Here is a 26,310-nt window from a genome sequence, read left to right on the forward strand (position 1 = left end):
TTTTAGTACCCGTGGTTTGTTTAACCACACAACTTTAGTATTTTTTTTGAATTTATTGCAAATGGCTACTTCACGTTTCCAAAATTTGCCAATTTAATACATTTTTCTAACCCCATCTATTTTTATACGTTAAATAAGGGGTAAAATGGTAATACGTTGTTATTTATTTCTTCGTTTCTTTTAAACCATCCCTTTATATGATATATATAAAAAATAAAAGACATATGTATAATCCTTCACTCCGTCCCGCCACCGTCTCTCCGCCGGAAAGCCCAATACAACCCTAGTCCTCTCCCAATACCTCGATGAAAAATTCACTAACGTATTCCAAAACGTCCTCCAAAACACCCTCGATTTTCGAAACATGTCTCATCAAACTGAACAATCCATCATTCAACAATTAAACAATCACAATCGATCTTCACAAGTATGGCTGAATGGTGGATTGTTTAAAACGATTTCCAAACGATGAGTTACAAGCTTTTTCAACGGTGCCGACAAGAACCATCATCACGGAAACCTGCAACTCTAGGGTTCCGCCACGAAATCAAGTCGCCACCATCTAAATCGGATGAAAAAGTTGCGAAATCAAGTTGATTGCTTTCCGTGTTGCCGGCTAAAGAAGGTGGTGTTGGATAGTGGTCGACGGTGATAACCTTTTGAAGTGTATCTCTATTGTTGCGATTAAAAGGTCGCCGGAAAATTTGAGCGATTGGTCAGGAAGAAGACTTAAAATCAAGTTTTAGTAACTTTTGCACACAGGTCCTTCAACTTTATATGGATCTAAAACTATTATATACATTTATTTACAAGTTCGTCCTTGAACTTTCTATAACTTATTAATATCTAATGAATTAAGAAAATTACTAGTTTACCCCTGATTTAACGGACAAAAATAGACGACGTTAGAAAAAGGTACTAAACTGGCAAGTTTTAGAAACGTGAAGTAGTCATTTGCAATAAATTCAAAAATGGTACTAAAGTTGAGTAGTTGAACAAACCACATGTACTAAAATGGCACTTAACTCAGTGGAAAATAAATGTTCAATATTATGAAAGACGAAAGTAGCTTATTCCTTGTGGTCCAATTCTTTTGCGTAAACACGTACGAAATATAGCATTAATTGACAATTTCTTCTTAACAAACACGCAAAATGGTTTTTTTGGTAATAACTTAAGAACCATTAAACACAACAGCTATCATTACATGCTTTTTTTTGCTCCCTATTCGTAAGTAAATATAACATACTACATATTGCGAGAATAATTAGAACGCGTAACATTATCTTTGTTTTCCACACAACAATTAGTCTCCTAGTTTATGATATCTAATGCGTGACAGACGAAAAAAGTTACTTCCTTGAATTGAATTCTTTGGTAACCATTCTATTATTTCGTAAGTAAATAAACATACTACGTACATATTGCTAGAATAGTAGAATTAAATATGTGACATTAACAAAAACCTGTTTTTGTCCACACACCAATAACATTAATTAGGGTTTGGTGTCCTCTTTAATGCTTTCATTTAGTTTTGTATTTTATATAACTCAGTCGGACCCCATATAATAATAATGCATACAATGATGCAAGTACTCCTCGAGCTTTGCTCATCAGGCGCGAGGAAGAAAATGAAGACGATCAGAGGAAGAGTAGTTTTAATAAAGAAGAATCTGTTGGATGTTGAAGACTTGAGTGCATCGGTTTTGGATCGAGTTCATGAGCTTGTAGGAAAAAATGTCACACTGCAACTTATTAGTACTGCAAGTCATATCGATCATCAATTATCAGGTTAGCTTCAAGCTTAACTAAACATTTAGACCACCTTCTAGAGGTTACTTCAAGTCATTTTGGTTATTGGCTAAAAGCCTAAAACCGAACTTGCAATTAGGAGTTAGCAAATTTCGGGTAACCCGAGTAAACCCAACTTAAAATCTGAATCGAGTAGCTTCTTGTGAGTTTCCTTAATCGTCCGTACAACCATCCATTTGCATATATAGCTTCTTGTGAGTATTTGTCATCATCATATATACAATCTTCTTGTATGAAATGAAGAGCTCTTCAAATTCATGTTTTTCGTTGTTCATAAACTTAATTTAAAGAAGAAAAAAAAGAAATAGGTGAGGGAACGAGGGATTGGGAGAGGATGAGGATAGAATTCACCCTACATATTGGAAACATGACACTTTTATTTAGTTAGTCTTCAGAAGGTATATTTTGAACATATATTTTGTTAGTCCACATTCAAGTGACAAAGTTATTATTCAATTGGTTTAAAACCAGACTTGTAAGATAGTTTCCTTCAAATTTTTTTTGTGTGTTTTTTTTAATTATTGTGAATCTTAGTAATTTCAAATCAATTACACATATGTACAACTCGATGTCGTGACTTTTGACAGTGAAGTCTGAACAGTAGGCATCACGTTGGTAATTAATGTGGTAGCGGTAGTAGAAATTTAATATATAATTTATAATTATTTTTAAGAACACGTTTTTTTAATTATACAATAGTGAATGCAAAACAAGATAAGAAAATGGGAAGTATGAACAGATTTAAAGGTCACTTTTAGAAATTATATTGCAATATTTAATTTAGAGTTAAGTGTCACTTTAGTACTTGTGGTTTAGCCAACTACGCAACTTTAGTACCTAAACTTTATTTTGTGCAACTAGCTACCACAGCTTCAAAAAACTTGCCATTATAGTACTTTTTGCTAACTCCGTTAATTTTTTCTTGTTAAGTCAGGGGTAAACTTGTAATTTCAATTATTTTATCATAAACTCAAAAAAAATATGTGGTGACAGGGACTCGAACTCGCGCCTATGGTTTTTACAAAGTTTTAACGAGGGATGCACTAGCCAGTAGGACAAGTGACTGACTTGTTCATAAGCTGGTTCTGAATACTTTTATAGTCAAGTTTGAAAGACCCTCAAATCCTCATAAACCATAGAAATGTCAAAATTGGTCATAACGGATCATGTAACTAGTTACACCAACACAATTGGGCCCAATTCCGCCCTTCGATTTCGTCAATCAGAGCTGTTAATCCCCTGCTTAATCAGGTCAATGCACTGCACATATTGTATAGCAGATTTTGGGTTGGAATTCAAAATGAAAATTAACCAGTTGGCCAGAGCTGAGATGGCCGGAATCCCGCCGGTATTGAGATCGGGACAGAAGCCGGAAAACGAAAGAGAAAGGGGGTGGGAGCTGTTTAGTTTAAGATTTGACACCATCGGTCCCTAGGGTTTTCAAATGTTTAAAAACTAAACAAAACCTTTACAAAAGGAGGAATTTGATTAAATGAAGAGTTAAGTGCCATTTTAGTACATGTGGTTTGGCCAACTACGCAATTTTAGTACCTAAAGTTTAGGTACTAAAGTTGCGTAGTTGGTCAAACCACATGTACTAAAATGGCACTTAACTCTTCAATGAATTAATAAAATAACTGAAATTACAAGTTTACCCTTGACTTAACGAGAAAAAATTAACGGGGTTAGCCAAAAATACTAAAATGGCAAGTTTTTTGAAACTGAGGTAGCCAGTTGCACAAAATAAAGTTCAGGTACTAAAGTTGCGTAGTTGGCTAAACCACAGGTACTAAAATGGCACTTAACTCTTTAATTTATAAAACCAAACTAGTGTCCATAAGTCAATGTACGCATTTATCTCTCCCTTTATCTTTATATATAAAAATGTAATAATTTTTTTTCAAAAAATTTATACTTTTATAGGGACGGAGATGGTGATCATGGAGAATGGGATGTAGATGTGTTTTATATCCCTTAAATTTGAAAACGGGATTAGGGATGAAATGTGAATGCTTTTACACCACACATGTTACTAATGAAAGATCCAAGTGCTTAAAAACAACTTTGGCCTTCATTCATACTTCATCATCTCTCCTCTTTGTCCATATGTCTATTTGAGTCCTCATATTTTGGTGATTTTAAGTTTAAATTAATTGAGTCTAATCCCAAAATCTCTAACTAAATTTAACACTTAGTATCCAATTGACATACAATATCAAAAAAACCTATTTAGATTTTTATCAAATGACCAACTCACTATGTTGGGTCAATTGTTGTTTGGCCCAAGTGTAAGGCCCAACCCAATAATTAGGTTTTATTATATTTGTTAATGTCTTGGCTAACAAATTAGGGTTAGTCTATATGAACCGAGTTATGGTTAGACATTAGAGAATGTGAGGTTGGTGTAACCGAGTTAGGGTTCATCAAGAGTCAAACCGAGTTAGGGTTTGAGGGTTTGTAATCAGTTTTTAGAGTGATATTTTCTGATTAATATAAACGAGAGTTATTCGTTTAATTCGTGTGTTGATTATCGATACGGGACTTGAATTGGTATCAAAGCCAAGTTCAAAAAATTCGATAACCGGTTGGTGGCGAGCGGTAGCTTGAGGAGGAGTCATCGGCGCACATCGGAACCAAGTTGGGTTTCCGAATCAGAGTGTGTTTTTGTTAAGACGGGTTAGTCGGACCTGTGACGGTGGTTATTTCCTGTCCGACGGAAGCGATAGGAAAACCACAAGGGTTCTCGGGCTTTGTATCGAATCCGGCATCAGAAGTTTGATAGTAAGTTTGCAACCACGTGGGGTTTTGTTTGGTTGCATATAAATAAGGAAAAGTCAACACGGGTTGATTTTGTTTGTTTTCAAGGCTAGTTCAAAAGTCAAAATTTTGGTGACAGGGGGGGTTCGAAGAACTGAAGAAGAAAAAAAAATCACAAGTTGGCTTGTGGTTTCTTTCTCCATTGGTTCTCCTTGTTAGCTATTTTATTTTAGGTTGAACAAGTAGGTTTAATTCAAAGTTCATATTTTATTGGTTAAGCAAGTTAGGTTTTAATCAGAGTTTGATTTATTTTACGAGCAAGCGGGTTCGGTTCTGAAAGTTGTTCAGACTGAGTTGTTTGTGTTTGTTCCAACGAAGTGGAGCAAGGGGATTCGACACCGTCAATGGCAGGTGACAAAGAGGAGTCGATAATCCAACCCAAAGCGAGTGGGGGGATATCGCTGCAGGTTCCAAAGCTGAATGAAACTAATTACATCACATGGGCGATTGTGGTGGAAGCGATCTTGGATGATCAAGAGTTATGGGAAGTTGTTCAACCGAATGAGGGTGCGGTTATTGATGCGAAGAAGAATAAAACGGCAAGGTCGTTTTTGTTCCAAGTTATGGAAGGTAATATTCTTCTTCAGGTTTCTCAATACAAGAATGCTCGAGAAATATGGGCGGCTTTGAAGGCACAGTTTGTTGGGGCCGAACGAGTTCAAAAGGCTCGACTACTGACGTTGAAAAGTGAATTTGAGAAACTCAAGATGGCGGAAGACGAGACTGTTGATCAGTTTGCGGGAAAAATAACCGGTATGGTTTCAAAGGCAACGGGTCTTGGTCACGTGTTCGAGCAAGATGTATTGGTGAAGAAGTTACTGGATGCGGTTCCAGACAAATACTTCAACTTGGTAGCCTCAATCGAGCAAACGGTTGATCTTGATAGTATGAGGTTTGAAGATGCTGTTGGAAGACTTAAGGCATTTGAGGAACGTCTACGAGGGAGAGAACGCGCTTCAAATTCACAAGGTCAGTTACTTTTCAATCGATCGGAAAGTAATTACAAAGGGAAGTCGAATGATCAGTCTGGTAGCCGAGGTAAGGGTTGGCCGAGTTCACAGGGACGTGGAAAAGGTCGTGAAACCGGAGGTCAAGATCGAGATGATGAAGATGAAGATGGTTGTGACAACCGAGATGGTCAATATCGTGGGTCAAAGTATACGGGTAAAAGAAAGGATCGTCAATGGAGAAGAAAGGATATGTCACAGGTTCAGTGTTTCCGTTGTGATGAGTTCGGTCACTTTGCGTCTTTGTGTCCGGAACGTATGAAGAAAAAGGAAGAATCTAATTTGAACAAAATTGATGATTTTGATCCAAGTTTATTTATGATTAAAGGAGATCCGAAAATGGTTTTTCTGAATGAAGATGGGGTGATTCCGAAGCGTTTTGAAACCGAGCCGTTGGAGAAAGATGTTTGGTATCTCGACAACGGAGCATCGAATCACATGACGGGTAATAAATCGTCCTTTTATGAGTTGGATGAATGTGTTACGGGAACGGTGAAGTTCGGAGATGAATCTTGTATTGATATTCGGGGAAGAGGGTCGGTCTTAATTGAAGGAAAAACGGAGGAGCAACGTTTGTTGACCGATGTCTACTACATCCCGAGCTTACAGTGCAATATCATAAGTCTTGGTCAAGCAACGGAAGGTGGATGCAAGATTCACATGAAACATGATTTGTTAACCATGAAAGATGATATAGGTAAGCTTTTGATGAAGGTGACAAGGACCAAGAATCGATTGTACAAGATCAATCTCAAGATAACAAGTCCCGGTAAACGAGCTATCATTGGAATGAAGAATTGTGCAGGTAGGGATCTTCAAAGAATTGGACTGAAAGAAGACAAGCCGGTTACGAGTCAGATTCCAATAAAAAATCCAAGTTCTAAAATTCAAAGTCCAAAGAAGAGTGTTCAAGAAACTAAACGCGTGGTCAAGAAAGTGATTCAAGCCCAAGGGAAGGCGTCTAATGATCAAACGAAGCAAGTGTGTCTTCTAGCCAAGTGGAGCCGAAAGAACATTGCAAGAGATCATGAAAAGCCTCGGGAGAATCAAGAGAACGATGACAAACGTGAAGTTGAAGACCCACCAATTTCGAGTAGGAAATTAGGGGGTGAGTCGGGTGACTCGGATACAACAATTGCGGGGGTGATTGTTGGGTCAATTGTTGTTTGGCCCAAGTGTAAGGCCCAACCCAATAATTAGGTTTTATTATATTTGGTAATGTCTTGGCTAACAAGTTAGGGTTAGTCTATATGAACCGAGTTATGGTTAGACATTAGAGAAGGTGAGGTTGGTGTAACCGAGTTAGGGTTCATCAAGAGTCAAACCGAGTTAGGGTTTGAGGGTTTGTAATCAAGTTTTTAGAGTGATATTTTCTGATTAATATAAACGAGAGTTATTCGTTTAATTTGTGTGTTGTTTATCGATACGGGACTTGACACTATACATGACAAAACACAAAGCCGGAACCCCTTTAGTGTAGCAATCATCATATACAAGCTTTAAGACAAAAATGGCTTTAACACAAAACTTGACTTATATAATTGACTTGTATATATGCAGAAATTAATACTGATTACTTCCTAAAGATGTGTATACACTTCTAAATAATTAACTACTACAAGTAGAAATATAATTGGCGTATACACAAAGAACATAACATTCAAAATGGCTTATATGGAAGCTACAAAAGTAGTGTGAGAATTCGATGTAAAATAACAAGACAAAAAACTGTCAGCAAATACACTATAGTTATGGTTTGGTAGGAGATGCATTTCTACGTACATATATTTTTTTTCACAATATTTGATGTTTGTTGTATACATATAAAGTTGTTTTTTTTTGGTGGCTTACAACTCACTTTTATCATTCTAATCATATTCCCTATCTTTTGTGACAATCAAAATGGTTAAACATGGATAATTACTTTCGCAGAAGGATTGTTGAGAGGAAAAGTAGGGAAGCCTGCGATATTGGAAGACTGGATTACAACTATTGCCCCTTTGACAGTTGGAGAATCATCATATAAAGTATCATTTGAATGGGATGAAGAAATGGAAGTGCCAGGGGCATTTGTTGTCCAAAATCATCACCATAGTGAATTTTACCTTAAGACCCTCACACTTGAAGATGTTCCTGGTCATGGTGAAGTCCATTTTGTGTGTAATTCATGGGTTTACCCTGCAAAACGTTACAAAAAAGACCGTGTTTTCTTCAACAATAAGGTACGTCACATAATATTAAGTGTACCATAATATTACATATATATGTTCTTAATTTGTATCGCATTGATCTGGCAGGCGTATCTTCCTAGTGAGACACCCGAGATTCTACGTTCATATAGAGAAGAAGAGCTCCAAATCTTGCGAGGAGATGGGACTGGGATGCTTGAAGAATGGGACAGAGTTTATGATTATGCTTTTTATAATGATTTGGGAGATCCTGATAAGGACGTTGACGATGCTCGCCCAGTTCTCGGAGGGTCATCAGAGTACCCGTATCCCCGTAGGGGTAGAACTGGTAGACCACCAACCAAATCAGGTAATTATGAAATTAGTAGTGATTATACTATAGGTTTGTTTTGTAAACTGATGTTAACCTTTGATCAATGGGTTAGATCCTAAAACGGAGAGCAGGTTGCCGCTTGTTAGGAGCTTAAACATTTATGTTCCAAGAGACGAGCGATTTGGACACTTGAAGTTGTCTGATTTTCTTGGTTATGGACTTAAATCTATCGTTCAATTCCTTGTCCCTGAGTTTGAGGCACTGTTCGATAGTACTCATGATGAATTAGACTCGTTTGAAGATGTCATGAATCTTTATGAAGGGGGGTTCAAGCTGCCAGAAGGCCCTTTAGATCGCATTCGGAAAAGCATTCCGTTGGAATTGCTAAAAACATTTCTAGAAATAGATAATACAGGAGTTGCCAAATTCCCAAAACCACAAGTAATCAAAGGTAACCATTCTAAATCAAGAAATTATACAGTTCTCACATTGAGAGATTAATATTTCCTACTATTTGTCAAGATTTCTAATAAACAAAAGGACTAAATTTGCATGTTTTCTCAGAGGATAAGGTCGCTTGGAGGACCGATAAGGAATTTGCAAGAGAAATGCTTGCTGGAGTAAACCCTGTTAAAATTCGTCTTCTAAAAGTAACATTCGTCCTTCGCGTTATGTTACTTATGTATGATATTTTGATCCAAGCAACCATTAAAATATGTTCATATATGTTCTTTCTTTTGGCAGGAGTTCCCACCTACAAGCAAGCTGGATGTGCAAGTCTATGGCAACCAAAACAGTTCAATAAAATCACACCACATCCAGGAAAACCTACATGGTTTGAAAGTAGATGAGGTGCCATCACTCGCAAATACATGCATTTTAATCTTATGCATTTGTTAAAGCGGTAAATTGACTCATCATTTTCTTTAAATTCCTGCCATACAGGCACTGATAGCCAATAGGTTGTTTATACTGGATCATCATGATTCCTTGATGCCGAACTTGAGGCGAATAAATGCAACTAAAAGCAAGATTTACGCTTCACGAACATTGCTCTTCCTACAAAATGATGGAACTTTAAACCCATTAGTGATCGAGTTAAGCTTGCCACATCCTGAAGCAGATACTTTGGGCGCGGTTAGTAATGTATACACCCCTGCTGAAAATGGAGTGGAAGGTGCTGTTTGGCAGCTGGCCAAAGCATATGTAGCTGTTAACGATTCTGGGGTTCATCAGCTCGTTAGTCACTGGTACAATTTCTAAATCACATATATACACTGCTTTAGGATACACTATTAGTCGTGCTCATATTTTTTTTTAATTTTAACAAATATATGGTTCACAGGTTGAACACACATGCAGTTGTTGAGCCATTTGTGATTGCAGCAAATAGGCAACTAAGTGTACTCCATCCGATCTATAAGCTTCTCTACCCTCATTTCCGTGATACGATGAATATCAACGCTTTGGCAAGGCAGATTCTGATTAATGGTGGAGGTATTCTAGAGAAAACTGTGTTTCCTGGAAAATATTCTATGGAATTGTCTTCTGTGTTTTATAAGGATTGGGCGTTCCCTGATCAAGCACTCCCAGTGGATCTTGTGAAGAGGTATTTATCTTTCAAAAAACATAGTAATTAAGAGTTACAATATATTTCTACTTGTAGTAGTTAATTATTTAGAAGTTTATACAGATCTTTAGGAAGTAATCAGTATTAATTTCTGCATATTTTTGCCATTTATCTTAGTGTTTGTAAACGGTAACATCAAATCTTGAAATTGCTAATTGACGTAATAGATATTAAGTTAGAGACTAAATGAGCCAAGCTTGTAAGTTATTAACATATCTCATTCTCATGTTTTAGAATAAAAATAGAAGTGAGAAAATTAGCGAATTATTACAAAAACAAAAATGTGAATTTAGAAAAGTATTACATGGTCGTGCTCTCTAATTTAATATCTAACTACATGAAATCTAAAAGTCATTATCTAGTTGGTGCATGTAAGAATATGCTAACTTTTGAATCAACTACATGAAATCTGAAAGACACTTAAATAATTTTAGTTAGTGAACATACTTTGATATTCTTATATTTATGTTTGAATTTAATTGTATATTTAACACACAGGGGCATGGCAGTTGAGGATTCAAATTCACCTCATGGACTTAGACTACTAATTGAGGATTATCCATATGCGGTTGACGGGCTAGAGATTTGGTCAGCAATCAAATCTTGGGTAGAAGACTACTGTAAATTCTACTACACCAGTGATGATACGATTAAAAACGACAAGGAACTTCAATCATGGTGGAAGGAACTACGAGAAGAGGGACATGGTGACAAGAAACATGAAACATGGTGGCTGGGAATGAATTCTTGTCAAGAGCTGATTGACATTTGCACTATATTCATATGGATTGCGTCAGCACTTCATGCAGCTGTTAACTATGGTCAATATCCTTATGCAGGCTACGCCCCTAATCGTCCAACCATTAGTCGAAGATTTATGCCCGAGCCAAACACTCCTGAGTATGATGAACTTAAAGCAAATCCTGATAATGTTTTCTTGAAAACCATCACTCCTCAACTACAAATGGTTCTTGGCATTGCATTGATCGAGTTATTGTCAAGACATTCATCGGATGAGGTGTATCTTGGACAAAGGGAGTGTCCTGACTGGACACTGGATGCAGAACCTTTGAACGCGTTCCAGAGATTTGGGAAGAAGCTGAAAGAGATTGAGAAGAAAATTGTAGCAATGAACAATGACAAAAAGTTGAAGAATCGGGCTGGACCAGCGAAAGTACCTTACACTCTACTCTACCCCACTAGCGAAGAAGGAGTTACGGGGAAGGGAATTCCAAACAGTACGGCGATGTGATCATAAGTTTAATTACCATAATTATGCCTCTTAACTCTCTAAGCTTGATTATATAATAAAACATATCTAGGAACTCTTGTGATTATCAAGACTTGATTTGGTTGGTTTCGAGTACCTGATTCCTGTAGCTTATGTTTGTGAGTATGAAACATCATCTGCTTTTTAATAGTTTAATGAATAATATCACTTGCCAGCTATTTGTTTGCGGCTATAAAATAAACGTACCCAAAGATTGTAGTATACCACGTGTGAACACTTTGCAACTTGGATTTTCTTGGAATCGTGTAAAACATTTTCAAATTAAACTACTTTAAAGTACGTACATTTAATGCTTAATTAATCTGATAAGACAAAGAATTTGGTGAAGAACAAATTTGGATGTTGAAAATGTGAGAAAAGCTGTACCGTGCGTATATATAACCTAATCTCCTTCGTTTTGTCGACGGTTTTCTTATAGAAACTATCTTTCTCAATTGAATATTCCAATCTCAATATTAAAAGCCTAAGATCCTTATCAATTGATAAATAAACCGGACCCAAGTCCAGCCGGATCCCAAGCCCATCTCATTTATTTTGAAATACAATATTAATCCACCAAACTCATTATAATTAAACAAGCCATCTCTATTAATTGTAAACCCAATTAATTAAGTAGTGACATGGACAAACTGACAAAACACAAATCATTATTATCAAACAAGCATGCACTCTCGCAATTCCTAGCTCGTTAATAACTAATAATGTTTATTAGATTATCAAGTTAACACAACAACACTAAAATCACTATGATAAAACAAAAATTACCAACATTCCTCTCCCATTTTAGTGATATCCATAATTAGCTTACAACAATTCTCACAAAACACAAACACTATGCATAAATGAAAATGTCCTATGGATTGAATTTTCATTTTACTATTTATGCGTTACGAATATTAGATTAAATGGGGTGTCACTATGGATTGAACTCAAGTTATCCATTTTTAATACATGTAGCTAACTACACATGCGTTTCCAAACTCAAATTCTACCTGACAAAAACTGTGTCCCAATTCTTCAAAGAATATATCAAAACTCAAGTCCAAAGCTTCTTGAAGCGGCTAAACTTCATATTCTTATAGCTAGTTCATTATTCTCGCACCGCACTACAAGTTATCAATGAACTATTAAAAAGCTATACTCCAATCTCATTTATCTTGTAGTCCGAACACATACATTGGAATGATCATATTAATGTGGTCCAATCTCATTATGAAAAACTTGCCACATTGAATTCAGCATCTAACATTGTATTAGATGAGAACTAGGAGTCTTGACATAAGATATTAAAATGGGCTTTAAATCTATCCACATGGCTGATTTGTTGACGAGACCTCTTCCTAACATTTAGTTAGATCATAAGCAGATTATACTCATAAATTACAAACTCAACAGATATCACTTCTTGCATGATGAGCTCATGAATCATGCTATGTATAATATATAATCGTCTAGACATGTTATTATATACCTGACGTAACCCTTAGTCAACACTATCACACATGATAAATTTTGGTGATATCGATTTGACAATGATGGAATTTCGTAATACCAATTTCTAAACAACAAACAAACTGTCTAAAATGATTGGTCGTAGCTTTGATTAGTCTTCATTGCAAACGTAAAGTGAAAATTTTCTTCTTTTAATTTTGAAATTAATTATTTTATTTATTAAGTGAAAATTCGTTACTTATAAACAGGTTGTCTAAAAAACAAACAAACTGTCTAAAGTGATTGGCCATAGCTTTTATTAGTCTTCATTGTAAACGTAAAGTGAAAATTTTCTTCTTTGAATTTTGAAATTAATTATTTTATTTATTAACGTGAGAATTCGTTACTTATAAATGCTTACTATTAATAACTAATACAATATATTTATATAAAACAAAATAATATATTTGTATTAATTTTTAAACCAGGAAATCATAATTAAAAAATAAAAAAAATAAAATATAAAACTATTAATAAGAAAAAATATATATATGTTTAATAGAGAGAGAGATAGAGAAATTTTGTATGGATAACTCATGTATAATGCATATGACATTAAGAAACCCGTGTAGAACATTGGTAGGATAAATAAATTTATTTAAATAAATAAGATATATTGTATGTTTAAATTAGCTGACTCTAATGAATGAGTAAAATGACAAAAAAATAAATTATAATAGCTATTTATATATGGTATATATTCTATTAATTGGGTTGGGTATGAATATGAATCGAGTTTGTAAAATGAGTGTGGTGGAAGGCGGGAAATTGAGAATAAAAATGTTAGGACACGTTGCATAAGAAAACCTTTATTTATTAATTAATTAGTATAGATATAGATAGATGAATTAACAAGAAGTTTTGATGTAAAGCCCATTGGGCCGTGATTAGTCAAAAGAAAGCCCATTAGTTTGGATAGTGAATGACTAATAAAACGTTCTCTCGAGTCCACGAGGCAAAACCCTAGCCTCGTCGTGGGAGGAAATGGTGTCGCTGACGCTACAGAAGCGGCTGGCCGCCAGCGTCCTCAAATGCGGCAGAGGCAAGGTGTGGCTCGATCCAAATGAAGGCAATGAGATCTCCATGGCCAACTCTCGTATGTTTCTTACTCACTTTATATATTGAATTGAAATAATCAGTTATTCTTATCAATTTCAGCTTATTACACTTTTGCTTATGCATCTGGCCAACATTCTTATAAAATAACCTGCGTTTGATTTTTTATATTATATTATACGTACATTATACCTATTACATTTATTATTTTTGTGAATTAACTTATTACTTGCAATATGCTGATTTAGCCGCCATCGTTTAACTACTTTATATCTCATGTCTATATTGCAGTTCTAAGTTTCATATACCAATAAGGAAGGAGAAATGTGGAGCCTAGCCTACTAATTTCTTTTATTTAAAAAAACATAAAAGAAAATCACATCTGTGTTTAATCAACAGGTTTACTCGTGTTTTTAACATTGCCAATTGTTAGCCCTATTTGGCATACAGTTATGCCATTTGATATCATTGTTTTGATTTATGATGTTATAATAGTTATCTTCAATGATCAGTTGTCTGAGAAACCTATTTAAGATTTGTTTTACCATCTGTATCGATATTGCATGAGAGATCTGGTTACTGTTTACAGGTTAAGCTTCTTACACTCTGTATACGCATCTGATGAACATTTTGGTGACCTGTTATACTTATATCTGTACTGATTTGATTATGATAGAATTGGTTATTGTTTTGAAATGGAGTCTTGTTTCTTGATTTTTATGCATCCGGCGTTCAGTTTTGTGATTTGATATCATTACATGCGTTATTATTATGTTATACTTATTTGCCATATGTTTTTTTGTGAAAATTGGTCTTTTCATCATACAAATTTATGTTTTGTAAGTATTGGAGATTGCAAATATAGCAGGATGTTACTTTTAGGCAGTGTTAGCATGCGGTTTTTAAAAGGAAGTAAGTATAGAAACACTTAAGTCTATCTGGTTGTGCTTATTTTTTAATTGGATCATGATTGTTACATGTCTTTATTTTGCTTATGTGGTTGTGCTAAATATATTTTTTTTAAATGCTCACTGTAAGTTTTTATTTTCTTTTGTGACTGTAGGTCAAAACATCAGGAAGTTGGTCAAGGATGGTTTCATCATCAGGAAGCCAACAAAGATTCACTCAAGATCTCGGGCACGTCGCATGAAAGAGGCCAAGAGAAAAGGCCGTCACTCTGGATATGGTATTTCTTTTTTTTTTTTGTTTATAATATTTGTATGCATTTAGGATACAGACTTACAGCCCAATATATTATTGACAAAGTAGCCTGAACATAGATGGCAATGGATTGAAAATTAAGTTTACATATATACAGTTTTTTACTAGACAAATGGTGTTACAACAATCTTAGTAAAAATGGTGTTAAGATTTTTTGTTTTTTAAATAAGTGTCTTTGAAGGGCATATATGAAGTTATAAAATTTGCAAGGATATAAATCAAATTTTAAACTTCTCTAAGGATGTATATTAACACATCCTTTTTATTATGTTGTAAATACTTACACAGTTGATGCTTTTAACATTTAAAAGAATGTATATTAAAGTATACTTAAAAAAGCTTTTGTATTTTGTAAACGATTTTGAGTCTAAGTTGAAGCTCGTTTATTAGTAACAAACTCGAGCTCAATCTTTTCATACCAAGTTTGGATAGGCTTGCGAACCTAAACTAGCCTATGGCTTATATAAATATAGTCACATAATAAAAGTATTATAATATACAAAGTTATGATAAATGCTTAAACAGTTTATATTTTATTATTTAATATTTACATGTATATGATAAAAAATTTTAACTCACTGTTTTATTTATTTAACAAGTATTAGCAATCAGAGATTTAGATTCAAACTCTTATATATTTGTTTACATCTACCTTTAATACAAAAAGCATTTTAGTCTTTGCTAGTTGGCTATAATATTTTTAGAAGCCTTTTAAAGTTATTACAAAACCGATATATAGGTAAACGTAAGGGTACTCGTGAGGCAAGGTTGCCAACCAAGATTCTTTGGATGCGAAGGATGCGTGTGTTGAGGCGTTTACTGCGTAAGTACCGGGAGTCAAAGAAGATTGACAAACATATGTACCATGATATGTACATGAAAGTGAAAGGTAATGTTTTCAAGAACAAGCGTGTGTTAATGGAGAGTATTCACAAATCAAAGGCTGAAAAGGCCCGTGAGAAGACATTATCGGACCAGTTTGAAGCTAAACGCGCCAAAAACAAGGCTAGCAGGGAAAGGAAATTGGCTCGGAGAGAAGAACGTTTGGCTCTGGTATAGATTTGTTAATTATACTATTATCCAATTAACCATAGGGCTGTAACTGTATAGTTAAATGTATAAGAGTTTTCACTTAACTTTCTGTATTATTTTAATCAGGGCCCACAAGAGAGAGCCCCTACACCTGCAGCCCCTGCTGCACAACCTACACAGTGAGTTGTTTTTATATATATTTTATTCTTTTTGCATATTCATATACTTTATATTTTATAAATTAGTTATGTTAATGAAATCTATTTACTTTTTAGGGCAACAAAGAAATCAAAGAAATGAGTTTGTCTTCAATTTGCGGATTAGTAGCCTCGTTTTTATTTATGATATGTATTTTGTTAAGGAGATTGAAACTTATGATTCTATGAATTTTGTGGATTATTTCATCGTTTTAAGCGTGCATGTTTGGATTAGAGGTGATATCTTGTTCGCCAAATAAATGCTTGCAAATTAACAATCTTCACGCACCATACCTGTACCGTCATGTTTGATATCTTCTGTTAAAAGAATTGAGTCGTCTCAGCTAAAATATATACTCGCCGCCTAAAGGCTCACTGCGGTAAAACCCAAATCTTCACTTCCTGCTAGTTGTTAAGGTTGGTATTAAGTGAACAAAATAAACGTATTTGTTTTCTTTTCCCTGTATCATATTGTTTATTAAAGTGCCAAATTACTGCATCAAGCAGCTCCATATTTAACCCTAATCTAATCTATTTCCTATTTGTTTCTTTTAAAGAGTTACTTAAGAGGGTTGGCAACTTCTTAGCTTTAGAGTTTTATAGTACCTACACCAATAATGTCACTAAGAAAGTAGCTCAAAGATAATTGCCTTTACTTTATATTGTATGTGTTCTCATATGTTAGACAACAAGTTTGGCAAATCTATTCACATATAGATAATAATGGCATTAGTGACATAAGCCCAAACCATATAATATTTTTTAATAAAAATCAAGAGGAGTAAAATCACTATTATTATTATTATTATTATTATTATTATTATATAATAATTTGAAACTTTGTGCCGCGAAGTCCCTATGGCCACTTTGTGGCACCTTATTGATAGTATTTGTTTTGTTTCGTTTTGTTTTAGTTCAAGTCTGTAATGTACGTAATAAAATCGATCGAAAATCAATTTTGTTTATGTTTTGGTTATGGTATCGTAACAAAATGACGGAAACCGAACGGATTTGTGTAAACTAACCAGGTTTTGTTTTAGTTCTAGTATCATAGTGAACGTAACGAAAACTAACCGAATGCTTAATTTGAAACTTTGGTGCTGCAAAGTCCCTATGGGCCACTTTGCGGCACCTTATTTCAATAATATTTGTTTTGTTTTTTTAGTTTAAGTCCGTAACGTACGTAACAAAAATCGATCGAAAATCGATTTTGTTTATGTTTTGTTTTGTTTTGTTTTGGTTATGGTATCGTAACAAAATGACGAAAACCGACCGGATTTGCATAAACTCACCGGGTTTTGTTTTAGTTCTACTATCACAGCGAACGTAACGAAAACCAACCGAATGCTAATTTTTATTAGTTCCGGTACAACAACGAACGTCACGGAAACCGACCGAAATCGCGTAGACTGGCCGCTTCAACGCCCGGGATCGATAACGGTTTGATTTTACCAACGATCGATTTTGGCCGGCGGACTCCACCTCATTGTTCTATTATTTATTTATTTATTTATTTTAGTTCAAGTACAATAACACATGTAACCAAAACCGACCAAATCTTGGTCGACTTACAGTCTCAACGTTTGTGTTTTACCACCGCTTGAATTTTACCAACCTGTCCTGGCACAACGCGACGGGTAAAATACTAGTTTGTGAACAAACAATGTATTCACCGGCGAATATAAGTAAAAATCGAATGTGTTTATAGACGACGAAGACTACATGATTTTTTTAGTTGTAAATTTCTTTTACCTCCTACGACTCAAACTTAGAACCTATAGATTGCTTTGCCATTGAGTCACCATGAATAGAAAGTAGAGTGTATTCATATTAATAAATGACGTTTTCATAATTATTGTTAAATCATCTTATATTCATCGGTGTAAACACTATATATACAATAAATGTTTCTGCCTAATTACAAAAATACCAGCTTACGAAAGAAGAAACTTTACATAGTTTGATTGTGTGTGAGAGAGACGGTCAATGAGTTAAAGCTGAGATTATTAAAAGTTTAAAACCAATACTCTTTTAAATAAAATTGTTTTAAAGCTAAGTTATGTTACCACCCACGTGTTAAACGATTGTGTGTTTGCCAATAATTTCACTTTTAAAGTTAAAAATTTAACTTTAATTATTGTAATTGTGTTTTCTTAATTAATGAAAATGTGTTTTTATTTATTAATTTACTTAATTTTTTAATTTAGTTTTAGTTAATAAAAATTGTTAGGGTTGAAGTGGGTTCCAGGTTGATCAAAATCCGTAATGGCATTTCATTATTTAACTAAAGATGGAGGAGATTAATAAAATGCAATACATATTTGGGTGACAATTTCATACGTAACAAACAAATCCCACTCTGGTAACACGCAATAAAAAGAAGCGCGAAGTGTGGACTTAAAACCGGGGGTATGTTTATATAATTACAATTTATGAGTCAATAAAGAGTTATTCTGATTGTAATAATGAGCATCACATCATATTGTGACATGTGAAATACATGTAGATGAACATTTTGTGAGATTTGTACAGATGGTTCTTACATGTGAAAACAACCACTGTTAACATAGTAATGGTGGAATATGAATATGGTCCCATGTGTTGAAAAGTGAAAGAGAGATAGATGACAGTTGCTAGCTGTAATTTATGTTGGGGGGCTACCTCGCAAGGGCATTTTGGTCATTTGTTACAAGAAGGTGTTATTCATTGTATCCCATCGGGTAACAATCGTCGAGCATAAAAATAGACACTTTTTAAAGTTAAGAATATTTCTATGATAAAGGATACACTATCAGCCACAATAGATGACACAATAATACATAGCAAACCGACACATAGGTCATATATAGGCATACTCAATAAGACATCCTCAATCCATCAAATATGTTATATGTGTGCCCACACACGACCGATGAGACATCCACAAACCGTGAAATATCTTTAAAGTGCGCAAACAAACTTCCACACATGCTAATTGCTAAGATATCTTCATCAGGGGTACTATGGTCATTCGCCTTTTGACGCTTACAAGAAGAAAGTGGTTGTTCAAAGAAAGGGTTGGGTAAATGTCTATGAAAAAATCGGTTACATTTTTCGAAAGTTGCAATCCCTTCTTTTTATAGTGAGGTACGAAGAATGAATCTATATCTGTGCACGGTTATATAAATTTGGCTACGAAGACCAAGGAAAATAATTATCATGGACTCTGACTTAAAAAATTATTACTGGTTTATACCTTCACCCCTTGAATCTCATCTATCCATTAAAAGCTATGGTTTACCTGGTCTTATTTGTTAGTAGTTTAATGACAGGTTAATAACCATTTTAAAATATTACAACTGTTGTTTAAATGCTTTATTAATAATTATGATTGACTTAAGATTAGAGAACGTTAATGACGGTTGCCAACTCATTAACAACCATTCTTCTATATCTTGTAAAATCAACTTAAGAATAGTCAACTCTAAGCTTCCAGGCAATTGGACAATGTATGCATATATTCGTTCCTTAAAAAGGTGTTTTGGAATACGTCTAGCCATATATTACAATTTTATTTTAATAGTTATAACACGTATTGATATTTACGATCTGACAATGGCACTTATAACTTTATTTCGTTGACTTAAGACTATCTCACTCTAATGGAGAAGTAGCTTGTTTGACCCTAACTTTTATTTATGTTGTTTCAAAACAATTTATAACATTATAACTGATAAGAAAAATAATCTAATTGTTCATTGTAAGTGGATGCACTTACTTTTCTTTTATACGGATATTATCCTTGGCAACAAAAGTTAAAGTTACAAGTATCGTTGGGCACCTTACATGTATGGATTATTAGTGAATGGCTTTTGGAGTTATCAAGGAGTTGGAAAAAACTTTATCTTTCTATATGGTGAAAGTTTGAATCTCGCAGGTGGATGAAAGAATGTATAATTTAAGTCGTTAAACAAAAACTAGCGCGTATTATTATCGATTATAGGTAATAATTTGGTTTACTAAAATCCAACTATAAATATAAATTGTAATTGTTTGGATAGATATAATTTGAATTATTAAACAAAAATAATCACATTTTTTATTAACAATACAACTCGTTTATTAAACAGGTCAACATAACACAATCCTTTAATGTGTGTGTTAACCCGGACATAATCCGTTAACCCATTTAAAGTTATTTAGAAAAAAATAATCTTTTTTAATATTAGATATTAGATAAGATGATTTAAAAATATTTAAATGTGATACTTTGGATTTTATTTACTTTTACCTCTTGAGCATAAGCATTCATCTATGAATTTATAAGACTAATGTTCTTCACGTTCATTTAAGTAAACTTTATTCATTACACTTCTACACCCAACCACCCATTCTCACCAACAACTCGAGAACAAACAAAAATAATTAAAAAGGAGCACTCATCATGATTTACAAATAAGGTTCATTTCATAGAGGGCATTGTCGACTAAGGCTGGTTGTGTGTTACGGAATTATGGTTAGTGGTTGGGGTGTGACTTGTGAGCGCGCTGCTATGCACGACAACGCCCACATGACCACCACCCCCCTGGGTGTGAGATGTGGCGTGGGGGCTCCGCAAGTGTTCGACACCTACAACATCATTGGTTCACCTATTTTAGTTTTAACAACCGATCTTAAACTTCCATCTCATCACTTTAAAAAACATTTCACTAATCTCACCACACTTATCGGCCCATAACTCATGTCTAGTGAATGTGTAGAAACACCTACTTCCCACGTGGAGATCTATTGTTTCACTAGCCCGAAACACATGGTCTAGTCTAACTTATATGAAGTAATCAAATATTACTGGTATATTAACCATTGTTTTGTTGTCTTAGAGCACCATTTCGAACTAAGTTTTACATCAATCGACTTGTATTTTCATTCCGATCAAAAGCCCTAAAACATTAGTCTGAAATTCAGAAAAAAAAAACATAACAGGGGACCGCTAGGGCCAACTTTTTTAGATTTTGAACCGCCAGTGGCTATAAAATGATAGGGATTATTATCGGTCAATACCAGTCAATAGTGATTATTAAAATCCAATAAACTTAAGAGGGAAAACCAATATGCATATAAGTGATAATATTATAACTTATCAATTTACCCCCTCACATAATAAGCAAACCCAAAGACCTTTTTAACTTTTAAAGAGTTATAATTCGACTCAAATAAGCAATCCCAAACACCCCTAAGTTGAGTTTAAGATCTCAAAATTCAAAAGATTGTTTATTAGTCTACCCATACCTCATGATCATCCATCTCAAAACAGTATTTCACATGAGAATCTCACTCAACATACAAAACCATCCAATCTTGTTTCTATAACATTTTTGTACATTTATTTACTCTATATTTTATATGTCACCCCACCCTATGTATGTCATCAAGATCAGGGTTCTTGCTAAAAATCACTCAACAATGTCCTTCAACAATCCCACCCAAACCAAAAACCAAACTAAAACTAGAAAAACTCATCACCATGAAACAGGGTTCTGCAATCTGCATACAAACTAAATTGTATAACATCTTTTTAAGTTTTATTATCAGAATGCAGTAATAATGGAATAAAATACACATGCCCAACATAACATAAAACTCTATAAACCCCCCAACATAACAAATACTAACTGTAACATAAACCAGATAATCATGAAAACATTCACTAGAGAAATATACCAATCACCAAGACGACGGTCGATACAGATACAGATCGTACGGAGCCCATAACGCATCCAACGGACACGCTTGTTTCGAATCAAGCCTTAACCACGGTTTACCACTCCCACTCCAATGCAGCAGACTCACCGGCCCCGGGTGCAGATCACGACAGATCCCCACAACATTATCCCCGCCTAACCCGTGCTGGTTCCACCCGTGATCAATCGGTGCCACATCACCCGCAAACACTAATAAAAACGGCGGTAACGATCCCAGCTCGTATATCCGATCATTTTTCTGAATCTCCATCCACTTTTCAATCCGTTTAGTGTACCCGAACTGTCTCCATTTCGCTAGATCGATTACCATCACCCCTGTATTGAAGTAACACGGGTTCCGGTCGGAGAAAATCGACGAGTAACGGTGGTTCGACCAGAACCCGGGTGTAAAGTATTTCGTGAAGTTCGCGTGACAATACTCGGGTGCCCCGATCGTTTTCTCGCCTAAACTAGTCCCCCAAAGCTTTGCCACATCATCCACCATGACCAAATCGGAATCTAGATAAATCACTCTCCGGACGCATGGTTCGAGTACTTCCGCAAGGTAGTTTCGGGCGTAATTCAACGGCTGCTCCAATGCTTGTCTCACAGACGTCGAAATCAGCTTCCGGACAACCTCCGGATCAAAATAATAAACCTGAAACCTTAAATTCGGAAAAGTCGAGGAAACTAAGGTTTTAAGACTTGTATCAGAAACCATAAAGTGAAAGAAAACACTCTCCGGACAGGAGGAGTGTTGCAGTACGGAGTGAACGGCGGCGATTGAGCCACGTAGGTACTCGAGATCTAGAGTTAACGCAACGTGAACCCTAGACGGGTCGCAAACATCGCCGGAATATTTAACCGGAATACATCCGGCGGCGTTACGGAACGTTGACGCTTGACGGAATGACGACCCGGTGGGCGGAATCTGACGGGTTTGGTAAGATCTAATGGCTTCAGCAGGGTGAAACGATTGGAGTGATGGTGCGAGGATAATAATCAACAATGCGGCTGAGATAATGCCTGAGAATCTTATCATCCATTGCATCTTATTATTATAACCCGGAAGAAATTGGGAATTAGGGTTCCGTCGGGGATAATTGGAAAGTGAAAGAATCAATTGATTGAAATGGTGAATTGGAATATTATTATTATTGTTATTATGATCAGAAGAAGATGCTGCAGTGAGAAGGAAGCGAGCTTCTTCTGATACATAAGGTGACGACACTATGCGCCGACACGTAAAGGTGTCGGTGGTTGTTGTTGTTATGGAGTGTGTGGCATCTTGTTGTCGCCGGTGGGAAAGATTCCGTCCCCAATCTTCGCCGGAACAACGAAGAAGAAGAAGAAGGTGAAGGTGGGGTATTATTTTAAGAATAATTGATTTTTGTTATTTAAATTTGGAGGTCTGGTTTTTGGAGATTGAGCGGTGACATCGTGTTACAATTATGTGTTGCTGGAATCAAGATTTGTATGCTCTAAATTTACATTTACATTTACATTTATTTTTACATATTTTAATTGATATTAAACGGGTGCGCGCCTGATGTGACGGAAACAAAAATCCTAGTAATTTTATTACAATTATGGATGTTCAAGGTCTGTAAAACTTTGGAAAAGTTTAAACCAATCACCACTTTTAGTTAGTCGGTTTCTGAATTTTCAAACCATAGCAAAAGGGTTGATTTACGATTTATACCGAAAATCGGCCATGAAAAACTAGACCGGACATTAAACTAATTATTGAAGCTCAATGCGTGAAACCATACCATTAGTAACGTTTTCAGTTTAAAATTTTCAACGGTTCAGTTTTCTCTTTTCCATACTCACAACCAATTCAATAAATATTAAAAACTAAATATAGGCAAAACTTGTTTCCCCATATTTACAAAATTTCACTACATTTTCGCTCTTCACCCTAAAACGTACACTCACAACCAATTAAAACTTCACCCTATAATTTGCAAATTTACCTCACTTATTTTTGGAGGATTGGATGAGAATGCTTTAGGGATGAGCAAAATCGGTACCGGTATCGATACCGAAATCGGTACCGATTTGGTACCATCGGTACCAAAGTTTTAAGTTTCGGGATCGGTATGGTACCGGTATTTCCTGATTTTTACCCTCGAATATTTTGGTACCGATACCAAGAATTTCCGATTTTCGGGATCGGTATTTTCGGTACCGGTATGGTACCATGCTCGTCCCTAGAATGCTCTAAACATGTCTTAAATTTACAAAAGTGGAGTATAGTTGGGGGACAATATTATAATTATTTCTATGCATATTTTCTAATTGACAAGCTTGCTAATATCGTATATATATGCTATAGGTTGTGTAACTTACCCCTTACATGTTGTAAATTACTTAAAAATTAGGTGTCTTAATTTGCTCATCTCATGTATTATCTATTGTATAGATAATATAATACAAATATGTGATAACATAATAGATAATACAGTATATTACGAGTGTAGCAAAGTAGGGATGAGATCAGTGTCGTATCCTCCGTAGGATCATACTCGTACTTGTACCGAATTTTCGGTACGGGTATGAGTACTTTAGGTACGATACTCGCTTTAGTACCACTTAGTTCTTTTTAAAAAAAATATACACTAATCTAGGTATTTTATCGGCACAGAATCGATAATCAGTTATCAATATTAACAAAATCGTAATACCATAACCAAAACCGTAATACCACAACCAAAACTTAATACCAAAACTAAAAATGAAACAAATCACCTCATAAATCCTTTTATAATCAAGTAATACCAAGACATACAAAGTCACCCAATTTTTCTTTTATTAGTATGTTTAAAAAAATAGCTTATGCAATAAAAACATGGCAAAAGTAATGAGTTTTGGAAATTTCAACAAAAACCCATACGGATTTCAGACGGATATTGAGTGCCCGTAACACCCATACTTGTATCTAAAAGTGCACGTGTCTAAAATCAGTCTAGGTATTCGTACAAGTACTAAATAGACGGGTACGCGTACTCATGAAAAAAATCTCATCTCTAAACAATGTGGAACGATGGGTTAGAAATTTGGTAGTGGCTGAGAGAAAAAATAAGTGAGTCTGTGGTTAGCTTGGTTAAGAGGATGATTGAAAAAATAACTGAGATTATAGCAATAATTATGTTATGAGATGGAGTAAGTAGGTTTCGACGAAGTGTAACATCCATGTTTGGAGGGCGGAAGTGGGTAGAATTCCTAATCGAGAGAAACTTGAAAAATGGAATATTACGGTGACGAATAAAACGTGTGCCTTAAGTGATTTGGGGAACGAATCTGCGGATCATATAACTATGAGGTTGGACGGTTGCGGCAATGGTGTGGGATCATATTAGTCTTTGGTGTAAAATGTCATATATTTGGATTCTCAGTGAGAGACTTGCTAGAATTTCACAAGACTACAAAGCTAGGATCGGTTGAGAATGAGGCTTTTCATGGAATTGTGATTATCGTTTGTTGGAGAATATAAAATGCTATAAATGAAAAAGTTCTTAAAGGAAAATAGATTGATATCGAAAAATTAATTTGAGATATTAAGATGATGTTTGTTTTTCTAACAAAGATCTGTGCAGGCTCTTTTGTTAGCGCCGCACAGACTTTGTCATCTGCATACTTTTTTTGTAGGCGTTTCTTTTATTTATAAAAGTTCATATTTCAAAAAAATAAAATCAATATATACAACATTAATATTATATAATTAAAACTCTATGATCAATAACACATTTTTTATCCAGCATCCATTTATAAAAAACCATTATTGGTTTAGCTTCGGGTTTAGCTTTTGAGGTTAGTTTTTTTTAGCCACGGATAAAAATTAGTCACTGTATAAACTTTTTTTAGTTAAAATAAATCAAAACGGGTAAATTTGTCATTTTATAACTAAGGAGTTTGAAATATGAAATTAACTTTATGGTTGGGTAAATATGCATTTAAAAAGTTTTGGAGAAAAAATATGCAATTGCCACATTACCCTATATATACGATTAAGCCACAATTTTTTCAAGTATTACACTATGGTTTTTCTGATAACTACACCGTCTGTAACAATGGCGAAACTGGTGGTTTATTTTTTTTTCAAAATAAATAAAATCAGAGAGAGAGAGAGAGAGAGAGAGAGAGAGAGAGAGAGAGAGAGAGAGAGAGAGAGAGAGAATATGAAAAACACAATAAAGAAACTAAGTAAAAAGGGGGTAAATTGGTCATTTAATGATATATATATTTTTATTAAAATAACCTAAAATGGGTAATTCGATATTTCAAGGTTTGAGGAAGGAAATATACATAATTAATCTAGTTAGTAGAGATATATATAAAATACCCATTTTTTTCTAGTCTAACATATAATTACATATACTTGTCCCGGAATATCTTTTCACCAACTTATTAACAAGTAATTTTAAGATATTTTTAAATAGTTTATAATACAAAAAAGTAAATATATTTACAAGTGATTTATATTTTTTTGAACGACTAACTCACACACTATTCCTACTTTGAAGTCTACACC

At 34.7% G+C, this 26,310-nt stretch overlaps 2 protein-coding genes and 1 pseudogene across 3 annotated transcripts; 2 read left to right on the forward strand and 1 right to left on the reverse strand.

Annotated features, from left to right (window-relative positions):
* Positions 1–1,528: 1,528 nt before the first annotated feature.
* On the forward strand, positions 1,529–11,219 carry LOC143556539 (putative linoleate 9S-lipoxygenase 5). 2 transcript variants are annotated; one of them, XM_077045829.1, is made up of 9 exons: positions 1,529–1,791; positions 7,569–7,858; positions 7,934–8,174; positions 8,251–8,589; positions 8,703–8,788; positions 8,883–8,990; positions 9,084–9,388; positions 9,484–9,747; positions 10,267–11,219. In XM_077045829.1, exons 1-9 carry the CDS (start codon positions 1,575–1,577, stop codon positions 11,018–11,020), a joined length of 2,604 nt encoding a protein of 867 aa, XP_076901944.1. In that variant the 5' UTR covers positions 1,529–1,574; the 3' UTR covers positions 11,021–11,219. The 2 variants fall into 2 exon arrangements, with proteins under 2 accessions (XP_076901944.1, XP_076901945.1); XM_077045830.1 differs by having other exon boundaries at positions 7,572–7,858.
* A 2,256-nt stretch (positions 11,220–13,475) lies between these two features.
* On the forward strand, positions 13,476–16,290 carry LOC143556524 (large ribosomal subunit protein eL19y-like). The gene is made up of 5 exons (XM_077045817.1): positions 13,476–13,646; positions 14,670–14,792; positions 15,567–15,880; positions 15,986–16,038; positions 16,135–16,290. Exons 1-5 carry the CDS (start codon positions 13,535–13,537, stop codon positions 16,157–16,159), a joined length of 627 nt encoding a protein of 208 aa, XP_076901932.1. The 5' UTR covers positions 13,476–13,534; the 3' UTR covers positions 16,160–16,290.
* A 5,261-nt stretch (positions 16,291–21,551) lies between these two features.
* On the reverse strand, positions 21,552–23,130 carry LOC143556540 (putative galacturonosyltransferase-like 7 pseudogene; annotated as a pseudogene).
* Between the last annotated feature and the right edge of the window lie 3,180 nt (positions 23,131–26,310).

This window comes from Bidens hawaiensis, unplaced genomic scaffold, assembly GCF_021521415.1.
Source record: "Bidens hawaiensis isolate Kalapana, Puna unplaced genomic scaffold, B.hawaiensis_p1.1 tig00018610_1, whole genome shotgun sequence".
Classification (NCBI taxonomy): Eukaryota; Viridiplantae; Streptophyta; class Magnoliopsida; order Asterales; family Asteraceae; genus Bidens; species Bidens hawaiensis.

What these genes read in the sequence shown, in the direction of transcription:
- LOC143556539 (XM_077045829.1), top strand. Translation starts at nt 1,575, where the DNA reads ATGCATACAATGATGCAAGTACTCCTCGAGCTTTGCTCATCAGGCGCG. An exon ending in TATCGATCATCAATTATCAG is followed by an intron (nt 1,792 to 7,568) that starts GTTAGCTTCAAG and finishes TTACTTTCGCAG; the next exon opens with AAGGATTGTTGAGAGGAAAA. An exon ending in ATGGTTTGAAAGTAGATGAG is followed by an intron (nt 8,991 to 9,083) that starts GTGCCATCACTC and finishes CCTGCCATACAG; the next exon opens with GCACTGATAGCCAATAGGTT.
- LOC143556524 (XM_077045817.1), top strand. Translation starts at nt 13,535, where the DNA reads ATGGTGTCGCTGACGCTACAGAAGCGGCTGGCCGCCAGCGTCCTCAAA. An exon ending in GATCTCCATGGCCAACTCTC is followed by an intron (nt 13,647 to 14,669) that starts GTATGTTTCTTA and finishes TTGTGACTGTAG; the next exon opens with GTCAAAACATCAGGAAGTTG. An exon ending in GAGAAGAACGTTTGGCTCTG is followed by an intron (nt 15,881 to 15,985) that starts GTATAGATTTGT and finishes TATTTTAATCAG; the next exon opens with GGCCCACAAGAGAGAGCCCC.